Raw genomic sequence first — 18,914 nt, 5'->3', positions numbered from 1 at the left:
CTAAAAGTTACCGGTAATCTTCCCACCCAGAGATGATGAATTTGTAACGTTCTAAAAATTGTGATCACATTAGCCCAGAGATAACCGCTTGAACATTTAAAAATATATCCTGTCAAAACATCTTCTGCACATAAATATGCCAATAAGTATCCAGAGATCTTCCCTCCCTGCCACTGTCTCTGTATTGCTCTCTCTTCTTCTCTCCCTCCCCTTTTCCCTCTGTTCCTTTCTACTTTATATTCCAGTAAAATTCAAATGAATACAAAAGTAGAGGCAGTAGTATGGTATTTCCCATGTGTATATTATTCAGGATCAGTGATTGTTAACACTTTGGCCAATCCTGATCCTCCCCGCCAAACCACCCCCCAACCCACCCTTTTTTCCTTGCAATTTATTTTTTGAAGAAATCAGAGTGTTTGTCCTACAGCATTTTTCACATTCTGGAAACATTCTTGTGGTGTACTTTAACATGTACAGTAAAATGGCAGAAAGTTTCTACCACCCTATTCTTTGTTTTTATTTTTATTTTATTTTTTTATTTTTTTTTTGAGACAGAGTCTCACTCTGCTGCCCAGGCTGGAGTACAGTGGCTTGATCTCAGCTCACTCCAACCTCTGCCTCCCGGGTTCAAGTGATTCTCCTGCCTAAGCAGGACTTGGGATTACAGGCGCCCGCCGCCACGCCTGGCTAACTCTTGTATCTTTAGTAGAGATGGGATTTCACCTTGTTGGCCAGGCTGGTTTCGAACTCCTGACCTCAAGTAATCTGCCTGCTTTGGCCTCCCAAAGTGCTGGGATTACAGGCATGAACCACCACACCTGGCCCCTACTCTTTGTTTTTATTTAATTCATTTATTTTATATTCATTTTTCTCTCTTCTTTTGTATCAATGAAATATTTTTCATTTTTTTGGCATCTAATGTATTACATTTCCAAATTCATTTAGAGGTTACTCTAGAAATTACAACATGCATCCTTGACTTATTTCATTTTTTTTCCACTTTTCCAACAGTTAGAGCCTTTAATATACTTTATTGCCCTCTCTGTCTTTTGTGTTACCATTTTGTGATGAACTCATGAATTTTAACATATTTCATGTGTTTTAATCCATTATAGTTTTTTATTCCTTTTGATATTCAGTTTATTTTCAGAATAACTTTGTATACTTTTAAACATCAAAATTAGGGCTGTATTGTAAATGTGACAATTGACAGATTTTCAGTCTTTCTCATTTAATAAGGGTGTACTCCTTCGCGCCATCCTTACCTCACCTCTTATATCTATTCTGTTGCCACTCCTGTCTGCTCTATCTCCCTTAAGATACTTTTCTTCCTCCCTGCTACTCCCATCCTGGCTCAGGCACCCATCAACTCTTGGCTGGCAGTCTCAACTAAACTACTGTAGTAACTCCTACTGGATTCTCTGTTTTTTCCTCTGGCCTTCCTCCATGTTACTCTCCTACCTAAAGTATAGTAGTGGCCTGCAGTCTCACTGAAAATACCACTGCCTACAAATTCTTATGTAAGCTGGCTCTGTCTGTCTCTGCAGGGTCATCTTTGCCATTCTGTTTCTTACTCTAGCTTTAGTGTAGCCTCTCAAGCCTTTCAAATCCCTTCCTGCTTCAGGTCCTTTGCACATGCCACTTTCTGTCTGGAATGCACACCACCTACCCCTATTGCTTGACTAAATCCTCTTCAGGTTTCAGCTTGTGTTAAAACCCGAGAGAGGCCTTCTCTGAACTTCCAAATAATGAAGTCACCTTGTATAATCTTACAATAATCTACTTTTCTGTGATAGCACTTTGTTGTATTAATATATTTATCTATATGTATTTCGTATGCAGCATCTGTCTTCCTTACTAAACTGTAAGATTGATGAGGACAGGGATAGTGTCGGTCTTGCTTCTCTCTCTGGTGCCCAAGGAGTATTTGACATATAATAATTACTCAATAAATAGTTGAGTGAATAAATAAATGAAAATGTTTGTCATGTTTCTTGAAGAAGAAAACTATATGCTATGGGAAAAGATTTTGATTTATTTCATTAGGTAGAATTGAGGAATGATTCATAGTAAAGTCTGGTCTAGACTGGTAAGTCTTGAAGTTATTTTTTAAATTAGGAAATATATCATTTTTATAAATAAGTATATGTGTGTGTTTAACATATGTTTATATATAGGCCACATATACATTTTAAAGAATAGTTTAAAAAATCCATATGCCCAATACCTATAAAAAAATGGAACATTAACAATAACTTTGAAACCCTCTGTGTACTTCTTTGCAATTTAATTTTCCTCTCAATCTCATCCTTTGCCCGGGAGGTAATTGCTGTCTTCCATTTTGTGTGTCAATACTATCTTTTCTTTGTAGTTGTACATACATATGCATGTGTATTTCTAGACATTTACTTAGTTCTGCATGTTTATGGCTTTTATATAGATGAAGTCACATACATGTATTCTTCTAAACTTGCTATTATCATTAAAGGTTATATTAATATTTTTGAGAATTGGCCATTTCTTTGTAGCATGGTTCATTCATTGTTATCATTTTGTAGTATACCATTGTAGGAATATACTGCAGTTTGTTTTTCTATTCTTCTATGGTGTGTCTAGTTTTTGGCTTGTAGACAGTGCTGCTACAAACTATCTCCTGGCCCACACGGGCAAAATTCTCTCGGGGGTATCCTTTTGGGAGCAGAATTTTTGGCCATGGGGCATGTGCATCTTCAGATTTCCTAGGTAGTGCCAAATTGTTTCTAAAGTGGTGGTAAGTTAGTTACATTAGTAGAGGTTTTTTTTTTTGTTTTTTTTTTTCAATGTGTGTGAGACAGAGTCTTGCTCTGTTACCCCAGCTGGAGTGTAGTGGCACGATCTTGGCTCACTGCAACCTCTGCGTCCCAGGTTCAAGCAATTCTCCTGTCTCAGCCTCTGGAGTAGCTGGGATTACAGGTGCACACCACCACGCCCGGCTAATTTTTGTACTTTTAGTAGAGATGAGGTTTTACCATGTTGGTCAGGCTGGTCTTGAACACCTGACCTCAGGTGATCTGCCCACCTCAGCCTCACAAAGTGCTGGGATTACATACGTTAGCCACAGCACGCAGTCACATTAATAGAGTTTCTAATGTTGACCCCACTTTGTATTTTTGTAATAAACTGAATTGGGGCTTTATCTTTTATATACATTGTTGGATTGTGAGATCTAAGATTTTTAGAATTTTTTGCCACTATGTTTATTGGTGAGATTGGCTTGAACTTTTCCTTTCTGTACTGTACTTGTCTGGTTTTGCTATCAACATTCTTGTAAAATTAGTTCTCTCTTTTCTTTGGAAGAGCTTCTATAAGTTTTTATCTATCTGTTCTTTGAATGTTTGATAGACTGATGACCTATTTTTGCATATCTGAAATATATAGTTCAGTTTGGCTTGTTTTTGATATTTTGATACATATCATAAATATGTATCCTTTGTGTTTTGCCTTTTGCTCAGTATCCCTTGTGAGATTCATTTGTGTTGTTGCATGATGCTTTAGTTTATTCATTTTTATTGCTGTGTGGTATTCTATTGCATGAATATGCCACAGTTTACTAATTCATTTTACTGTTGATGGATAGTTGGCTGTTGCCAGTTTGGGGCAATATAAACAATGCAGCTATGAACATTTTAATACATATACTCTATTGTACCTGAACCCAGTTTCTCTAGGATATGCACATCAAGCAAATTTGTTAGGTCATATGGTATGCTTTTCATTAACATGATTAGAAGGTGTCAAATTCCCAAAATGGTTATACCACTTTACACGCTCAGTATATGAGTGAGTGCTTTAATTTATCTACATCATCTGTCCCTGCTATTCTCATGTCTTCACTTTTGCTAATCTAGTGGCTTTGTACAGTATTCTTTTATTCAGTAAATATGTGGGTTTTTTTTTTCCACATTTGCTATGTAAAAGCCTGAAGCACTGAGGGTACAGTGAGAGCCCTGCCTTTCTGGAACTTCCAGTGTGGAGACAGACTTTAATGACAAAATGAATAATTAGTTAAGTAATTATAATTGCAAGATGCCGTGAAGAAGAAGAACAGGGTACTTCATGAGTTTATGATATGTAAACCAGAACAAGGAGGCTTCAGTTCTTACAGAACTGCCAGAAAACCTGCACCAGACTCTACAGTAACACTGTTGCTAAATCCATCTTTACTCTATGTGGATTTTCAGGAAGACTCAGAAGATGGGCTCAGACACATCTGTAGTTGTTGTTGTTGTTGTTGTTGTTTTTCTATGAAAAGGTCAGCTGACCCCAATAAATGCAAATATTGCATTGTCAAGTATTTATATTGCAAAAGCTTTTACCTAGCTTGTTATTTCCTGGAGGGTTATCATGAGTGGGAAGCCTGTGCCCAAAAATGCCTTTGAAAATTTTGGATGATACTGTAGTATTTGTTATAATGGGATTCCAACTGTTTATACTTGCTTTGTAGAAGTAGATGAGTGTGCGGGTATGTCTTTCTGGAAAATGGGGCAATCTGAAAAACCTACTTTTCTTCCCCCTGAAATGATGAGATGATTTCAGGCAAGAGTGTTTTTTCTCTGGAGTTACTTGGATAATCACCTCCATTTTCTTAGATCCTTCAACTGGATGGGATCCTAGCAGTCATTTAATCTTTTTTTTTCTACCAGTGCTGAGTCCCTTCTATGATATCCTAGCCATTGGTCAACAGCATCTGATGGACCCCGTCCAGAGGCAGGGAATCAATCTCCCAAGGCGTTGCATTCCATTTTTAGAAAGCTTTAATTGTTAGAAAGCCCTGTACTTTCTAAGAAAACACAGAGCCTGCAGTCTTTTTCTGTTACTATAAAGTGTTGAGGACTTAGTGTGCAAGAAGACCAAATGGGAAAGATTTCCTTCACCTGGATGAGAAACAGGGAGCCTCTTTTGAGTAACATCCGTTGCCTAGGGCAGACAGCCTTTAGATGGTGCTTCAGTCAGAATTGCCAAGACCCATGTTTGTGAAGTCTCACTGTAGGATTAAATGGCACTAGATCCTGAGCAGCAAATTAGCCCCTGGGAGCACCTTGCCGTTGTCGCTGCCTCAGCTGCTAGTTCCTTCAATCCTGGAAAACCTTTTTGCCAGCCTTCATGCTTTCAGAAAACAATGATTTTCTTTTTCTTTTTTTTTTTTTTTCCTGGGTCTCACCCTTTGTAAATGTTGTTTATGATTGCAGTGCAAATGTCAACTGAGGGATTTATGGAGACAAACAGTTTCATTCTGCAATAGACTTGGAGAGACTATTTTAAGGGGTAATTCACTGCTGACTTTTCCGGATAACCTTGATAAAGGCACTTCAGATTTGGGGCTTGGGGATTTTCCACTGTAGCCGTGCATGCTCCCTTGGTTATTCTTTTGTCTAGTTCGTAAGATTTGTTAGCCCAGTTGGAGCTTAATTTTGCCACTGTTTATTTTAATTTTCCCTCTTTCCATTAAACTGAGCTTTTGCTCTACAAATCTCTGGTTTTTCCATGCTTCTCAGTGGCTTTAACACGTTTGTATCTGTTACTGGAGCCAAAAGGTTGTTTTAAGAACTGCTTTATTAAGTACCAATTTTACAGCTCCTCATTGCTTTGTTTGCAGAGGTTCAAATTGATTCAGTAGAGCTTCTGAGGCTTTTGCAGATAGGAGTAGGGCTGGGTAATGGAGGGAGGTGTGATACTCAGTGGAGATTCTGAGTCCCAGAGATTCATTCAAATTGGTTGTAGTTGCACTTTTCCAAAGCCCACCATTGGGTACCTTTTAAAGCCAGCACATTTTCGGCTCATGATTGAACATCGCAGAACTGCCAACTCATCACCTTTTCTACTAAGCCCAAGAAAGGAATATGGGGATTTAGAAGCTGACTTTCTTTTCTTTTTTCTTTTCTTTTCTTTTCTTTTTTCCCTTCCTTTCTTTCTCTTTCTTTCTTTCTTTCTTTCTTTCTTTCTTTCTTTCTTTCTTTCTTTCTTTCTTTTTCTTTCTTTCTTTCTTTCTTTTTTTCTTTCTTTCTTTCTTTCGAGTTAGGATCTCTCTCTGTTGCCCAGGCTGGAATACAGTGGTGCACACCACCAATTCAATCAGATTTTTTTTGAGATGGAGTCTCACTCTGTCACCTAGGCTGGAGTGTAATGGCGTGATCTTGGCTTACTGCAACCTCCGCTTCCCGAGTTCAAGCGCTTCTGCTGCTTCAGCCTCCCGAATAGCTGGAATTATAGGCGCCTGCCACCATGCCTGGTTAATTTTTGTATTTTTTAGTAGAGACGGGGTTTCACCATGTTGGCCAGGCTGGTCTTAAACTCCCAACCTCAGATGATCTGCCCACCTGAGCCTTCCAAAGTGCTGGGATTACAGGCGTTTTTGTAGAGTCTGGGCTTCACTGTGTTGCCCAGGCTGGTCTTGAACTCCTGGCCTTAAGTGATTCACCCACCTCAGCCCCCCAAAGCACTGGGATTATAGATGTGAGCCACTACTGTGCCCGGCCTGAATATGATTTTAATTACTAAAGAATTTAGCAAAGCTCATGATTTATATGTATGCCCTATATGTAATCTATTTTACCAATTGATTTGTAGTTAATTACTTTAAAAAGAATATTAAGTGAGGTCTCTTTATGCTTTTAAACTAAGAGTTTTTGAGAGACCTCCATGCTCAAAATTGAGGGAGAAGAAAGGAGAATAAGATATAGCTTATACTTGCTAAGAGTATTGGAGTCTCTTAGTGATAGATGTTTCCTTGGAGACAAGCTGTATTTTCAGTTAGACCAGAATGAGATCCTTGTGTGTGGGAAGAAAATGGTTTTCTTTTCTGGCAGCTTTCTTAGAAGAGAGAGAAGCAAAAAAACCCAACAACAACAAAAAAACCCCACAGAACCCCCAAACCAACACCCCTCCTCCACGCCCCACCCCCAAAAAACCACATTATTTGATCATTAATTGCTTTTGACTATGTCAGTCTAGGGCAAGGAGAGAGAAAAATCCAAACGGAAAGATTTAGTGCCATGTTTTGGTAGCCCCTGCAGGGGTGATTCCTCTGAGCAGTGCTTTCACACACTCTAATTCTAGTAGCAGTTTGCATTTGGAATTGAGAGAAGTACAGTGACTTTTTTCAGTTAATGAATCACATTTGTTCCATTTCTCCTTCTCTCCAAAACCATTAAGTTCAGAAAAATATTTGCATCCAACAGGACAAAATGTTTTTGTTTTTATTACCTTCTTCGTATAAGAGCTTAAGTAGAATGAGATCCTAGCTATCTAATTTATTTATGGTTTCAGTTGGCTATAATCTTCTTATTTCAGAGAAGAGAAGGGCCATTTAGGTTAAGAAAAAAGTTCTGCTAATTAAGGAACATACTGTGGATTATTTTTAAAAATTAGAAACAGAAATGAATAAAAAAATCATAACTCTGCCACTCAGATGCCACTGTTGTCATTTAGATATCTTTCCATTTGTTCAGTCTTCTGTTCAGTTATTATTTATTTAGTAAATATTTATTTCCTATTAAATGGTGGAAATTATTTTAGGTACTAAGGATATAGCAGTTAAAGTAGAAAAATGGTCCCTTTTCTTTTGTTTACTAACATACAGATATAAAGCTATAAATTTCCCTTTAAGCACTGGTTTAGCTGCATGCTACAAATTTTGATGGTATGTTTTCTTTGGCATTAGTTCAAAATATTTTCTAATTCTTCCTGTGATCTTTTTTATTTGATCCATACACTAATTAGAAGTATGCTGTTTAATTTCCAAATATTTGGGATTTTCATATATATCCTAATAGTATTGATTTCTAATTTTGTTGTGGTTAGGGAATATATTCTGTATGATTTCAATTTTAAATTTATTGAGATATGTCTTATGTCCACATGGTCTGTCCTGGTAAATGTACCATCTGCCCTTGAAAACAGGATCTCTCAGCCAGGCACAGTGGCTCATGCCTATAATCCTAGCACTTTGGGAGGCTGAGGTGGGCGGATCACCTGAGGTTGGGAGTTTGAGACCAGCCTAGCCAACATGGTGAAACCCTGTCTCTACTAAAAATACAAAAATTAGACGGGTGTGGTGGCGCATGCCTGTAATTCTAGCTACTTGGGAGGCTGAGGCACGAGAATCACTTGAACTCAGGAGGCAGAGGTTGCAGTGAGCTGAGATTGCGCCACTGCACTCCAGCCTGGGTGACAAAGCGAGACTCCATCTCAAAGAAAAAAGAAAGAAAGAAAGAAAACAGGATCTCTTAGTGTCAGAACTATTGACATTTTGGATCAGATAATTCTTTGTTGTTGGGGACAGCCCTGTGCATTATAGGATGTTAAGCAGCATCTCTGGCTTCTACCTGCTAGATGTCAGTAGCATCTCCCAAGATACAACATTGAAAAATGTTTCCAGACATTGTCAGATGTCTCCTGGAAGCCAGATTTCCCCTGTTGAGAACTACTGAGTTGAAAAGAATATTTGGCAGTTGTTGGGTGTGGCATTCTATAATTGTTAGTTAGATATGTTGGTTAATAAAGTTATTCAGATCCTTTATGTCTTCGTTGACTTTCCCCCTACTAGCTTTTCTACCAGTTGCTGAGAAAGGAGCATTAAAATATTTTTGTGGGATTGTCCTGTTTCTCCTTTTAATTCTGTCAATTTTTGTTTTATGAATTTTTTGACTTTTTAAAAACAACTTTGGTGAGGTATAATTTACGTGCCATAAACCTATCCAGTTAGTGATTTTTTTTTTTTAAGTAATTTGCTGAGTTGTGTAACCAGTACTGTAACCTAGTTTTAGAAAATTTTCATCACACCAGTAAGATCCCTCATAACTGGCAGTTAATTCCTGTTTCATTTGAGGTCACTACTAATCTACTTTTTGTCTTTAGAGATTTGCCTTTTCTGGATGTTTCATGTAAATGGAATCATACAATATGTGGTCTTTTATGTATGACTTCCTTCACTTATGTAACGTTTTTGAGATTCATTGGTGTTGTAGCATGTATTAGGAGTTTATTCCCTTTTGTTGGTGAAATAGTGTTCCAGCTTCATGTGTTTTTGAGGCTCTGTTATGGGGGCTTTCCATATTTGACTGTTGTGTTTTTCTGATAAGTTGACATTCTTATCATTAGGAAATGTCCTCTTTTATTTCTCTTAATAACTTTATCTTAAAATCTATTTTATCTGATATTAGCCCTCTACAAACTTATGCTAACTCTTTGCATAGTATGTCGTTTTTCCAACCATTTACTTTCAACCTGTGTCTTTAAGTTTAGCTCTTGCAGATGGCATAGAAATTGGTCTTGCCTTAAGAAAACAAATCCTTCCTTCAATTTTTGTCTTTTATTTGTAATTATTAGTCCATTAATGTTTATGGTAATTATTGATATAGTTGGGTTTGGGGCTGCCATTTCATTTGCTTTCTATTTATTTCCTCTGTTTTTTTGTTCTTCTGTTCCTCTTCTATATTTTCTTTTTGAATTATTTTTGAACATATTTTAGTCTTTTTGAATATATTTTTATAATTCCATTTTAATTTTCCTCTTGATCTTTTCTGAGTACATTTTCGCATGCCTGTGTGTATTTTTAGTGATTTTGCTAGAGATTACAATAGACATTCTTCACTTTTCACAGTATCCTTACATATAATAATGATACTATTTCACATAAAATATAGAAAACGTATAAATATATAGGTGTATATTCCCTCTGCTCCCACTCTACCTTGTTCTTTATGCTGTAGTTGTTATATATATTACATTTATGTAGAATATAAATCCCACAGGACAGTGTTATGCCTCTTCCTTTAAAGAGGTGTGAATATTGTACAAAAATTAAGAGGAAAAAAGTATTTTGTATTTGCACAAATATTTATCATTATTGATGCATTTTATTCTTAAGGATCTGGATTTCAAACTGGTGTCATTTCTCTTTGGCTTGAAGCATTTCCTTTCACCTTTCTTGTGATGCAGGTCTCTTACATCAATGAATTCTCCTCATTTTGCCTTCATTCTCGAATGATCTGTTTGTGGCATATAGGAATTCCAGGCTAATCATTTTTTTCTTTCAGCACATGAAAGATGCTTCACTGTCTTCTGGCCTCCATAGTTTCTGATGAGACGTTAGCTGCCAATTGGATCATCCTATTGTCTTTTTTTTGGTAGATGTTTCAGATTTGCTTTTTATTTTTCGTTTTCAACAGTTTGGCTGTGAGGCACCTTGGCTGACCTTCTTTGTATTTATCCTGCTTGGTGTTGGTTGAGTATCTTGAATCTATTAATGGATGTCTTTCACCAAATTTGGGAAATATTCGGCCTTTATTTTCTCAAATAGTTCTACTGCCCTATTCTCCCTTTTCTCCCCTTCTAGGACTCTGATTATATGTACGGTATTAGCTAAAAGATTCCTGAGTATCTGTTAATTTTTACTTCAGTCTTTTTTCTTTTGTCCTCATTGCATAATTTCCATTGATCTGTCTTCATATTCACTTGTTTTTTCCTCTGTCACCTCCACTTTGCTATTAAATTCATTCAATGTATTGTGTTTTTCAGTTCTGGAATTTCTATTGGATTCTTTTTTATTGTTTCTATTTCTTTACTGGGGTTTCACGTTATTTTGGTGCATTGTGAGTATATTTTATTTTACTGATGATAATTATAATGGCCTCTTTAAAATCCTTGTCTGCTAATTCCAATATCTGGGTCATCCCAGGATTGGTCTCAGTTTATTTTCTTTTAGCAATGTCTTAGGTAAGACATTTGTCACATAGTGTAACTTTAGATCTTATTCAGAACATTGAGAATGTTAAGTGGCAGAGACTCTGGATTCTGTTAGTTTTCTTTTTTTTTTTTTTGAGATGGAGTCTTGCTCTGTTGCCCAGGCTAGAGTGCAGTGGCGAGATCTCGGCTCACTGCAACCTCCGCCTCCCGTGTTCAAGTGATTCCCCCTGCCTCAGCCTCCCAAGTAGCTGGGATTACAGGTGCCCACCACTGCACCCAGCTAATTTTTGTATTTTTAGTAGAGATGGGGTTTCACCATCTTGGCCAGGCTGGCCTCGTACTCCTGACCACGTGATTCACCTGCCTCCACCTCCCAAAGTGCTGGGATTACAGGTGTGAGTCACCACACCCGGCCGGATTCTGTTAGTTTTCTTTAATGCGTATTGAGTTTCTTTAGTTTTAACAGTCACTTATCTTGGTTGGACCCAAACTATTCACTATGTTTCTTGGGTGACAGCTTGAATCTTGGGTGGCAGCCATTTTGTTAATAGTCAAGTTGCTTTGTGTGTATTCCATGCATGGGTGGATCAGGGGTCAGCCACATGTGGGCAGAGTTGGAGATACCCTCTTTCCTTTCTTTCCAGTGGGCATGGTTTCCCAGATTTAGTCTTCTGGCTTGCAGACCAGAAAGACTGCATTTCCCCCTCCGCACCCCAAGCTAAAGGCCATGAAACCATGAACTCGTTGTGTACAGCTCTCCTCCTCCAAGTGTGGGCTCCCCATGTGCTTGCTTGTGTTCACTCTCCAGTGCCTTCAGGTAGCTGCTTTTAGTTTTTGGTTATGTGAGTTTATAGTTTCTAGTTTTCTGGAGGCGTATTGGTGTACTGGGATCTTAGTTACTATGGAAGCCAGTCTTTTGGACTTTCATTTTAGTGAGGGGGAGACAGACAGTAAACATATAAAAATAAAACATATAAAAGAATAAGTGGTTGTATCAGTTACCTATTGGTTTGTCACAAACCACCCCAAAACTCTGAGCCTTAAATTATCATTTGTTATTATAACTCATGCAATGGTGGGTTGGCTTATGGTTGACTAGTGTAGGCTGGACTCAGCTAAACTTGTGTGTTTGTAGTTCAGCTAGCCCACTCACGTGTCTGTAAGATCACTAGGGGTTTTACTCTAGATTGGGCTTGGCTGGAATGCCTTAGTTAGGACAGCTTTCCTCCATGGATTTCTCCTCTTCCTGGGAACAGCAGGCCAGCCTGGGGTTATCCTTCTTACGGTGATACAAGACAGCAGTTTCACAAATGCTTGTTCTGGCCTCTGCTGGTGGTAACCTGCCTTCTAGCATCCCACTGGCCTAGGCAAGTCACATGGTCACACTCAGACTCAAGGGTGGCAAAACATAATCACCTCTTGATGAGAGTATCTGTGAAGCCATATGACAAAGAAGCCAGTAGAGGCAATGGTGAGGATTTGGGGCTACTAATGCATTCTACCATGGTAGGAATAAATGTCATTAAAAAATTAAAACAGGATGGTAGAGAATGCCAAGGGAGGGGATGCGTGTGTGTAAGTATAAAGATGCCTTTTTTATACAAAATTGGGATTAACTTATATGTAGTTGTATAACCTACTTTTTCAATTAGTATGATAACCACAATGTAGAATGCCATTCCCAACTTTTTGACCATTTTAAGCCACTTAAAATGTTTTATCCCTCCCTAATTTATTGATTCCTTACTCTTTAAAGCACTTCACATGTATTATCTTATTTCCTCCTTACAGCAGCCTTATGAGATAGACACTCTTGCTGTCCCCACTTTACAGATGAGGAAACAGAGGCTGAGTAACTGGTCTGAAGCCATCGACTTTATAAATGGCAGAGACAGGATACGGATCTGGGCAATAACCATTCTTGTGTCTCAGTATCCATTCCTGTGTGTACTTTTTTTTTTTTTGAGACAGGGTCTCACTGTGTCACCCAAGCTGGAGTCTGGCACAATCTCAGCTCACTGCAACCTCTGCCTCACAGCTTCAAGCAATTCTCCTGCCTCAGCCTCGCAAGTAGCTGGGATTTTTACAGGCATGTGCTACCACGCCTGGCTAATTTTTTGAATTTTTAGTAGAGATGGGGTTTCGCCATGTTGGCCAGGCTGGTCTCGAACTCCTGACCTCAAGTGGTCCACCTGCCTCAGTCTCCCAAAGTGCCGTGATTACAGGTGTGAGCCACCACGCCTGGCCCCCGTGTGTACTTCTAAAAGTATAAAAGAGTGTATCCACATCTCTGAATATTTCTTCAGATAACTTCTGGAATTTTGGGTCATAGGGTAGTTGTCACACTTTAAAAGGAATGTTGTTTTCATTTTTGCTGCTAAATGACTGAGCACCTGAAGGTTGTTGCCACCTGTTCCTGCTACTCCGGGAAAAAGACAGTAAAACCCCAGGGTTGTCGGTGAATTAGTGGGAAGTAAGCACTTATTCAGTTAGCCTTGAGATATATGAGATCTAGAATTAGTGTGGAGTGAGCTGTTGAAGGCTGAGACACAGCTTGGGCCACTGAACCGGCTCAGCTGAGAGCTGCCCACGGTATGGCGGGCCTGTGTGAGCCCAGGCTGCAGGCCAGCCCCGGGTCTGGTCATTGTCATGGACAGCACAGGGCTCTGCATGTGATGACCACTTCATGGCCAAAGGACAGCTTTGCGTGTGGTCAGTGCGATTCTCCAGCCCATTGCCTGTCAGGCTCCCTGGCCCACCACACAGTTTGAATGATGGGGCAAGGGAGAAAGGGACTGGCAAAAAGTGGAAACGACTCAACAAGCATGGTCATCTGGGGGGTAGATTTTATAAGTCTCTTGTCCTTTTTCCATTTCCATTTTTATCACTCTGCAATCTGGGCTATATGGATATTTAATACTCCCTACTTTGAAACGATGGGAAAAATGAACGGAGAAAAATCTGGTTTTTAACTATTAAAAGCTGTAAGTCAAAGCTGGGATAGGGATGAGGTTAAATTGAAAATTTGGGATTTTCTCTAGATTGGGTTGTTTTTGAGGTAACTGGGTGCCAATGAGTATACATGTCCATGCAGGACTTTAACTGCAGTTATGGTTTTTATTGCAGTCAGTGATTACCTATACATCTTCAAAGTTTTATCTACTACATATTTCATGCCTAGTATATTTTTTCCTTTTTTTGTTTCAGGTTAGTAGCAAAGATGAAGATTTTCTTGACCTTTCTGTTGATGTGGAGCAGAATACATCCATTACCCACTGTCTAAGGTAACCTTACGAACTCTGAGGCAGTTTGAGCTTTTGATCAGGCTTGTAACTAAGTGGGAGAGAAAATCCCGTATTTCTTCAGGACATAATCTTCCCTTCTCTTAAACCAATATGATCCTATTATTTTGTATTTCTCCTTTCCCAAGAGAGATTATGTGCTCTGGAGAAGAGTCCTACTTAGAAAAAAGAGCATAAAATGGAAGTCATTGGTTGTTAAATTTAAAAATAAAGTGTTAATCTTTAATGCAGATGTAGGCTTTGGCCTTCATCAATCAGTGTTTCTCTTTCTTACACACACACACACACACACACACACACCCCCACACACACACCCACAGTCTCTCTCTCTCATACAATTAAGTTAATAAGGGCTATAGATGCCTACCATTACTCTTTTTCTAAGATAATCTATTTTATTATTTTAAATATGCACTTTGGGCTGAGAACTAATGAGGGAGTTGCTTGTTCCTCCATCTTTTAAGCATTCTGTGGAGATCATGCATGGAAAGAAACTCTTTCTCATGAGGGTGGAGAGAAGATGAGGAGCCCTGAGTGTAACAATAATACTTGCCCAGGATTACTGTAGACATTTTTATTGACTTGTGCATTGAAAATGTGCTCAGAGTTGCTGTAAAGACGTAATTCCCTTTGAGCCCTCACTCCCTTCTGCCTTTCTTCCTTTCAACAAGAGGCCATGAGTGCTTATAATTTGCCTGGTTGTGTTGTAGACACTGGGGATAGAGAAGTAAACCTGACGCGGGCTGTGCTTTCACAGCACTTATATTCTAGTGGGAATGCACAGACAATGATCAGTGCTTTGAAGGAAATAAAACAAGTCTAGAGAGTGGCTGGTAGTGGAGGTGCCCATGTAGACCAAGTGGTCAGCATGGGCCTCCCCAAGGCTTGGGGTGTTCCAGCAGGGTGTCAGAGACATTGTTAGAGTATCATCATTTTATGAGTAAGGGCCAGATGACAGAACTTTTATTTCAGGAGCTTAGGTTACTTGGAACCTTTTAGAAGAATAGATTAAAAGGATTTGGCTATGGTTGTTGCAGTTAGAAGGCCGTCTTTCAGGGCAAAGGCACCAACAACAGCTTGGAAGAGCTTCTTGGTTCATCTGGGTGTAACGTATTGTGTGAGCTGGGGGCTGATTGTGTTCCATTTCCCAGGGCTCTGAGAGTACCCCACCCTGGCACTGATAGTTACCTGAGTGCTTCTTATTGGTTTGGCATTTCTGCTTGTGTCCTGGAGTCTAGGACAAGTTTGTAATTTCTTTGTTTGCGAAGAGTTTTATAGGCCATGGTGGCCTCTTTTTCCTTCTGAATGCTTCTGTTTATGGCATGAGTTTCTGTATTAGTCCATTCTCAGACTGCTATAAAGACATACCTGAGACTGGGTAATTTATGGAGAAAAAAGGTTTGATTGACTCACAGTTCTGCAGGCTGTACAGGAGGCATGGTTAGGGAGGTCTCAGGAGACTTACAATCATGGTGGAAGAGAAGGGGAAGTAGCCACAGGAGAGAGAGAGAGCAAAAGGGGAAGCGCTACACACTTTTAAACCCCCAGATCTCGTGAGAACTCACTATCTTGAGAACAGCAAGGGGGAAATCTGCCCTCATGATCCAGTCACCTCCTACCAGATACCTCCCCCAACGTTAGAGATTACAATTCAACATGAGATTTGGGTGGGGACACAGAGCCAAACCATATTATTCCTCGTCTGTTCCCTCCCAAATCTCATGTCCTTCTCACATTTCAAAACCAATCATGTCTTCCCAGCAGTCCCCCAAAGTCTTAACTCATTCCAGCATTAACTCAAAAGTCCAAGGCCAAAGTCTCATGAGAGACAAAGCAAGTTCTTTCTGCCTCTGAGCTTGTAAAATAAAAAACAAGTTCGCTACTTCCAAGATACAATGGGAGGTACAGGCATTGAGTAAGTGCTCTCATTCCAAACGGGAGAAATTGACCAAAACAAAGGGGCTATAGGCCCCATTCAGGTCTGAGACCCAGCAGGGCAGTCATTAAATCTTAAAGCTCCAAAATAATCTCCTTTGACTCCATGTCTCACATCTGGGGCACACTGACACAAGGAGTGGGCTCCCAAGGCCTCAAGCAGCTTCACCCCTGTGGCCCTGGAGGGTACAGCCCTTGTAGCTGCTTTCACAGGCTGGCATTGAGGCCTATAGCTTTTCCAGGTGCACAGGGTGGGCTGTTGGTGGATCTACCATTCTGGGGTCTGAAGGGCAGTGGCCCTCTCCTCACAGCTCCACTAGGCAGTGCCCCAGTGGGGACTCTGTGTGGGAGTTTTAACCCCATATTTCCCCTCCACACTGCCCTAGTAGAGGCTCTCCATGAGGGCTCTGCCCCTGCAGCAGACTTCTGTCTGGAAAGCCAGACATTTCCATACATTCTCTGAAATCTAGGTGGAGGCTCCCAAACTTCAACTTTTGCTTTCTGCACACCCGCAGGCCCAACACCACATGGAAGCTGCCAAGGCTTGGGGCTTGCACCGTCTGAAGCAACATCCCAAGCTGTACCTTGGTGCCTTTTAGCCATAGCTGGAGCTGGAGTGGCTGGGACGTAGGATGCCATGTCCTGAGGCTGCATGGTACAGTGGAGGCCCTAGGCCTGGCCCATGAAACCGTTTTTCCCTCTGTGAAAAAACATTTTAAATGGTTTGTTTTCAAGGTATAATAAATCTAAGTACTGTCAGCCAGCCTGCAGATGTGACAAACTGCATGGCTCATGCACCTACAAAGTCATGATAAATGAACAGGATGTAGAGGAGGGGTCAGCACATAAAAGGGAAGAAATTTTGTTATTGGGAAATTGAAACTTAAGCAAGAAAGGGGACTGGTGTATGACCTTAGGAGGGAATAATGAAACTTAGGCAATGTCCGGGAAGATTGTAACCCCATAGTATTCAACCAGTGAGGAACTGGGGGAGGGACTTGCATGCTAGGAGGTAAATTACCTACTGAAATTACCTGCTGTACCTGCCCCTGGTGTGCCTGCCTAACCAGACATCCAGTATTGCAAGACCACCATTAAAAGTCTTGTTTCCACTGTTCTTTGTGACTCTAAGTCCATTCTTTGGGTTTGTGGAAAACGTTAAGGGTGTACCACCATTAGTTGCTGATGAGGGAATGGGAGAAAGCCATTATATGCCCATTCCTGTCCTTGGTGAGAATTTGGAGTTAGGGAGGTTGGCTGCTTTCCCTCTTTTCCAGGAATTACTTGAACTGTTCAAAAGGGCAGGTGGCAGTGGCTGTAGATTTCAGATCAGCCAGGTAAAGTGTTAAGTGATTGGTGATAATTTCCACCTTTGGGAAACCTTGTTATAAGAAATAGAATTGAGGTTTAGGTTTCCATAATTTTTTTTTTCCTGGAGAAATTGTGTATATTTGTCATCCATACCTGGCGAAGGCAGGCTAGAGGCACTTGGAAATGTTCAGGCTAGGGTGGGTGAGTATGAAGTAGCCTCTGAATGCCTTTTAAACATATTCCACTCTGTCTTATTGCACTGTGCAGGCTGATATCTCTGAAGTGCCTCCCCATCCCCTGTTTTACATCACACCTAATCTAGACCTTGACCAACTCGGCTATACCTGCCCTAACATGCGTGTGAGGTGTCACCTCCACAGCAGAACGAGAAGGCTGCCAGGTGTTGCCACTCACCACTCAGAGTTCCATGATGGGAGAAGGATGTGCGGGAGGAAGATTGCAGGGAGCAAATAATGCCAGTGGAGTCGTTAGCTTTCTCTGTCTCTCAGACAAAAGATAAGGGAAGGGTGGGCTCTTGCTTGGCCCCTTTCATGGTTTAATGTGGATTGCATTTTTGAGGATTTGTTTTTTAAACTAGAATTATGAATTTTCTTCTCTAATCTTATGTCTGCATATCTCTTCTGATATGTTTCTTTCATTTTGATAACTTTAAAAAATAAAAAATTAAGCTAAAATGGTGGGGTTTGAATGTAAGATCTCTGCCACCTTCTTCCAGAAGGTTTTTAGTTGGTGACTGAACTTTTATTCCAGAGAAATGATATAAATAGTGTTTAAATTCAGGATACAGGTCTGGAGAAGCTGTTAAGTTTGTATGGTAGCTGAGTTATAATTCTAATATTTCAAACCTCATTACTGTGTCTTAGGCAGAGTAAGCCATTTGTGTCATAGGAGAATACTGAGAAAGAAAGATGTTTTTTCCTTGTGAAAAGTTCAGGGGTGACCTCAGGCAAAAACTTAAACTATGTGAAGTTTATCTTAATTATCCTTGCATGGCCTTTTTGGTTATTTTTGTCTTCCACTTGAGTGCCTTAGACCCTCTCCATGACTCCTTCCCAGAATCTCCCCTACTCCTCCAAATGCTCAGTGCTCTAAAACCACCGCCTTCTGTTTCCTCTGTCTTCCTCTCATTTTAAATTCCCATTCTCCCAGTGCCGACAAGATCCGCAGGTTATTGGGAAGCATTGGAGCAATGGCTCTCTGCCCTGGCAGCACCTTGAAATCACCCGGGAAGATTTAAGAACAGTAATGCCTGGGTTCCACCTGGAGAGATTCTGATGTAACTGAATGGAGGGAGAGTGGGGGGTGGAGGGGTGCAGGATTGGGCATTGGGATTGTTTTTAAAGCTCCCAGATGATTCTAATGAGCAGCCAGGAGGGCAGGAGGAGAGCCACTGCACTAGATTCTAGAACAAAGCTTCCTAACTGGTGAGCCAGGGAAAATGGATTAGATGTATTCATCTTCTTGGCTCCCGGGAGGCTGGGAGGGCCTGGCCGTGCCAGAGTCCATGGCCAGCCATAGGAGCAGCCTCGTCAGTATATCCTAGTGTGTTTCTTATGTAGTATTTCTGTGTGGATCATGACATGGAAATTATCGGGAAGCATTGCTTGAGGATTTTTAATA

At 40.2% G+C, this 18,914-nt stretch overlaps 1 protein-coding gene across 2 annotated transcripts in view; it reads left to right on the top strand.

Annotated features, from left to right (window-relative positions):
• The window catches only part of USP46 (ubiquitin specific peptidase 46), a 69,209-nt gene that overhangs the window by 35,125 nt on the left and 15,170 nt on the right, over positions 1 to 18,914 (top strand). For both annotated transcript variants that reach the window (XM_032150953.2, XM_058434163.1), the window contains exon 5: positions 13,933 to 14,009. In XM_032150953.2, the coding sequence (XP_032006844.1) occupies positions 13,933 to 14,009 (77 nt within the window). The remainder of the gene's footprint in view (positions 1 to 13,932; positions 14,010 to 18,914) is intronic.

Source organism: Hylobates moloch, unplaced genomic scaffold (assembly GCF_009828535.3).
Source record: "Hylobates moloch isolate HMO894 unplaced genomic scaffold, HMol_V3 SCAFFOLD_2, whole genome shotgun sequence".
NCBI classification, from domain to species: Eukaryota; Metazoa; Chordata; class Mammalia; order Primates; family Hylobatidae; genus Hylobates; species Hylobates moloch.
The sequence above is the reverse complement of the archived record's forward strand: the minus strand, read 5'-3'. Positions and strand labels throughout refer to the sequence as shown.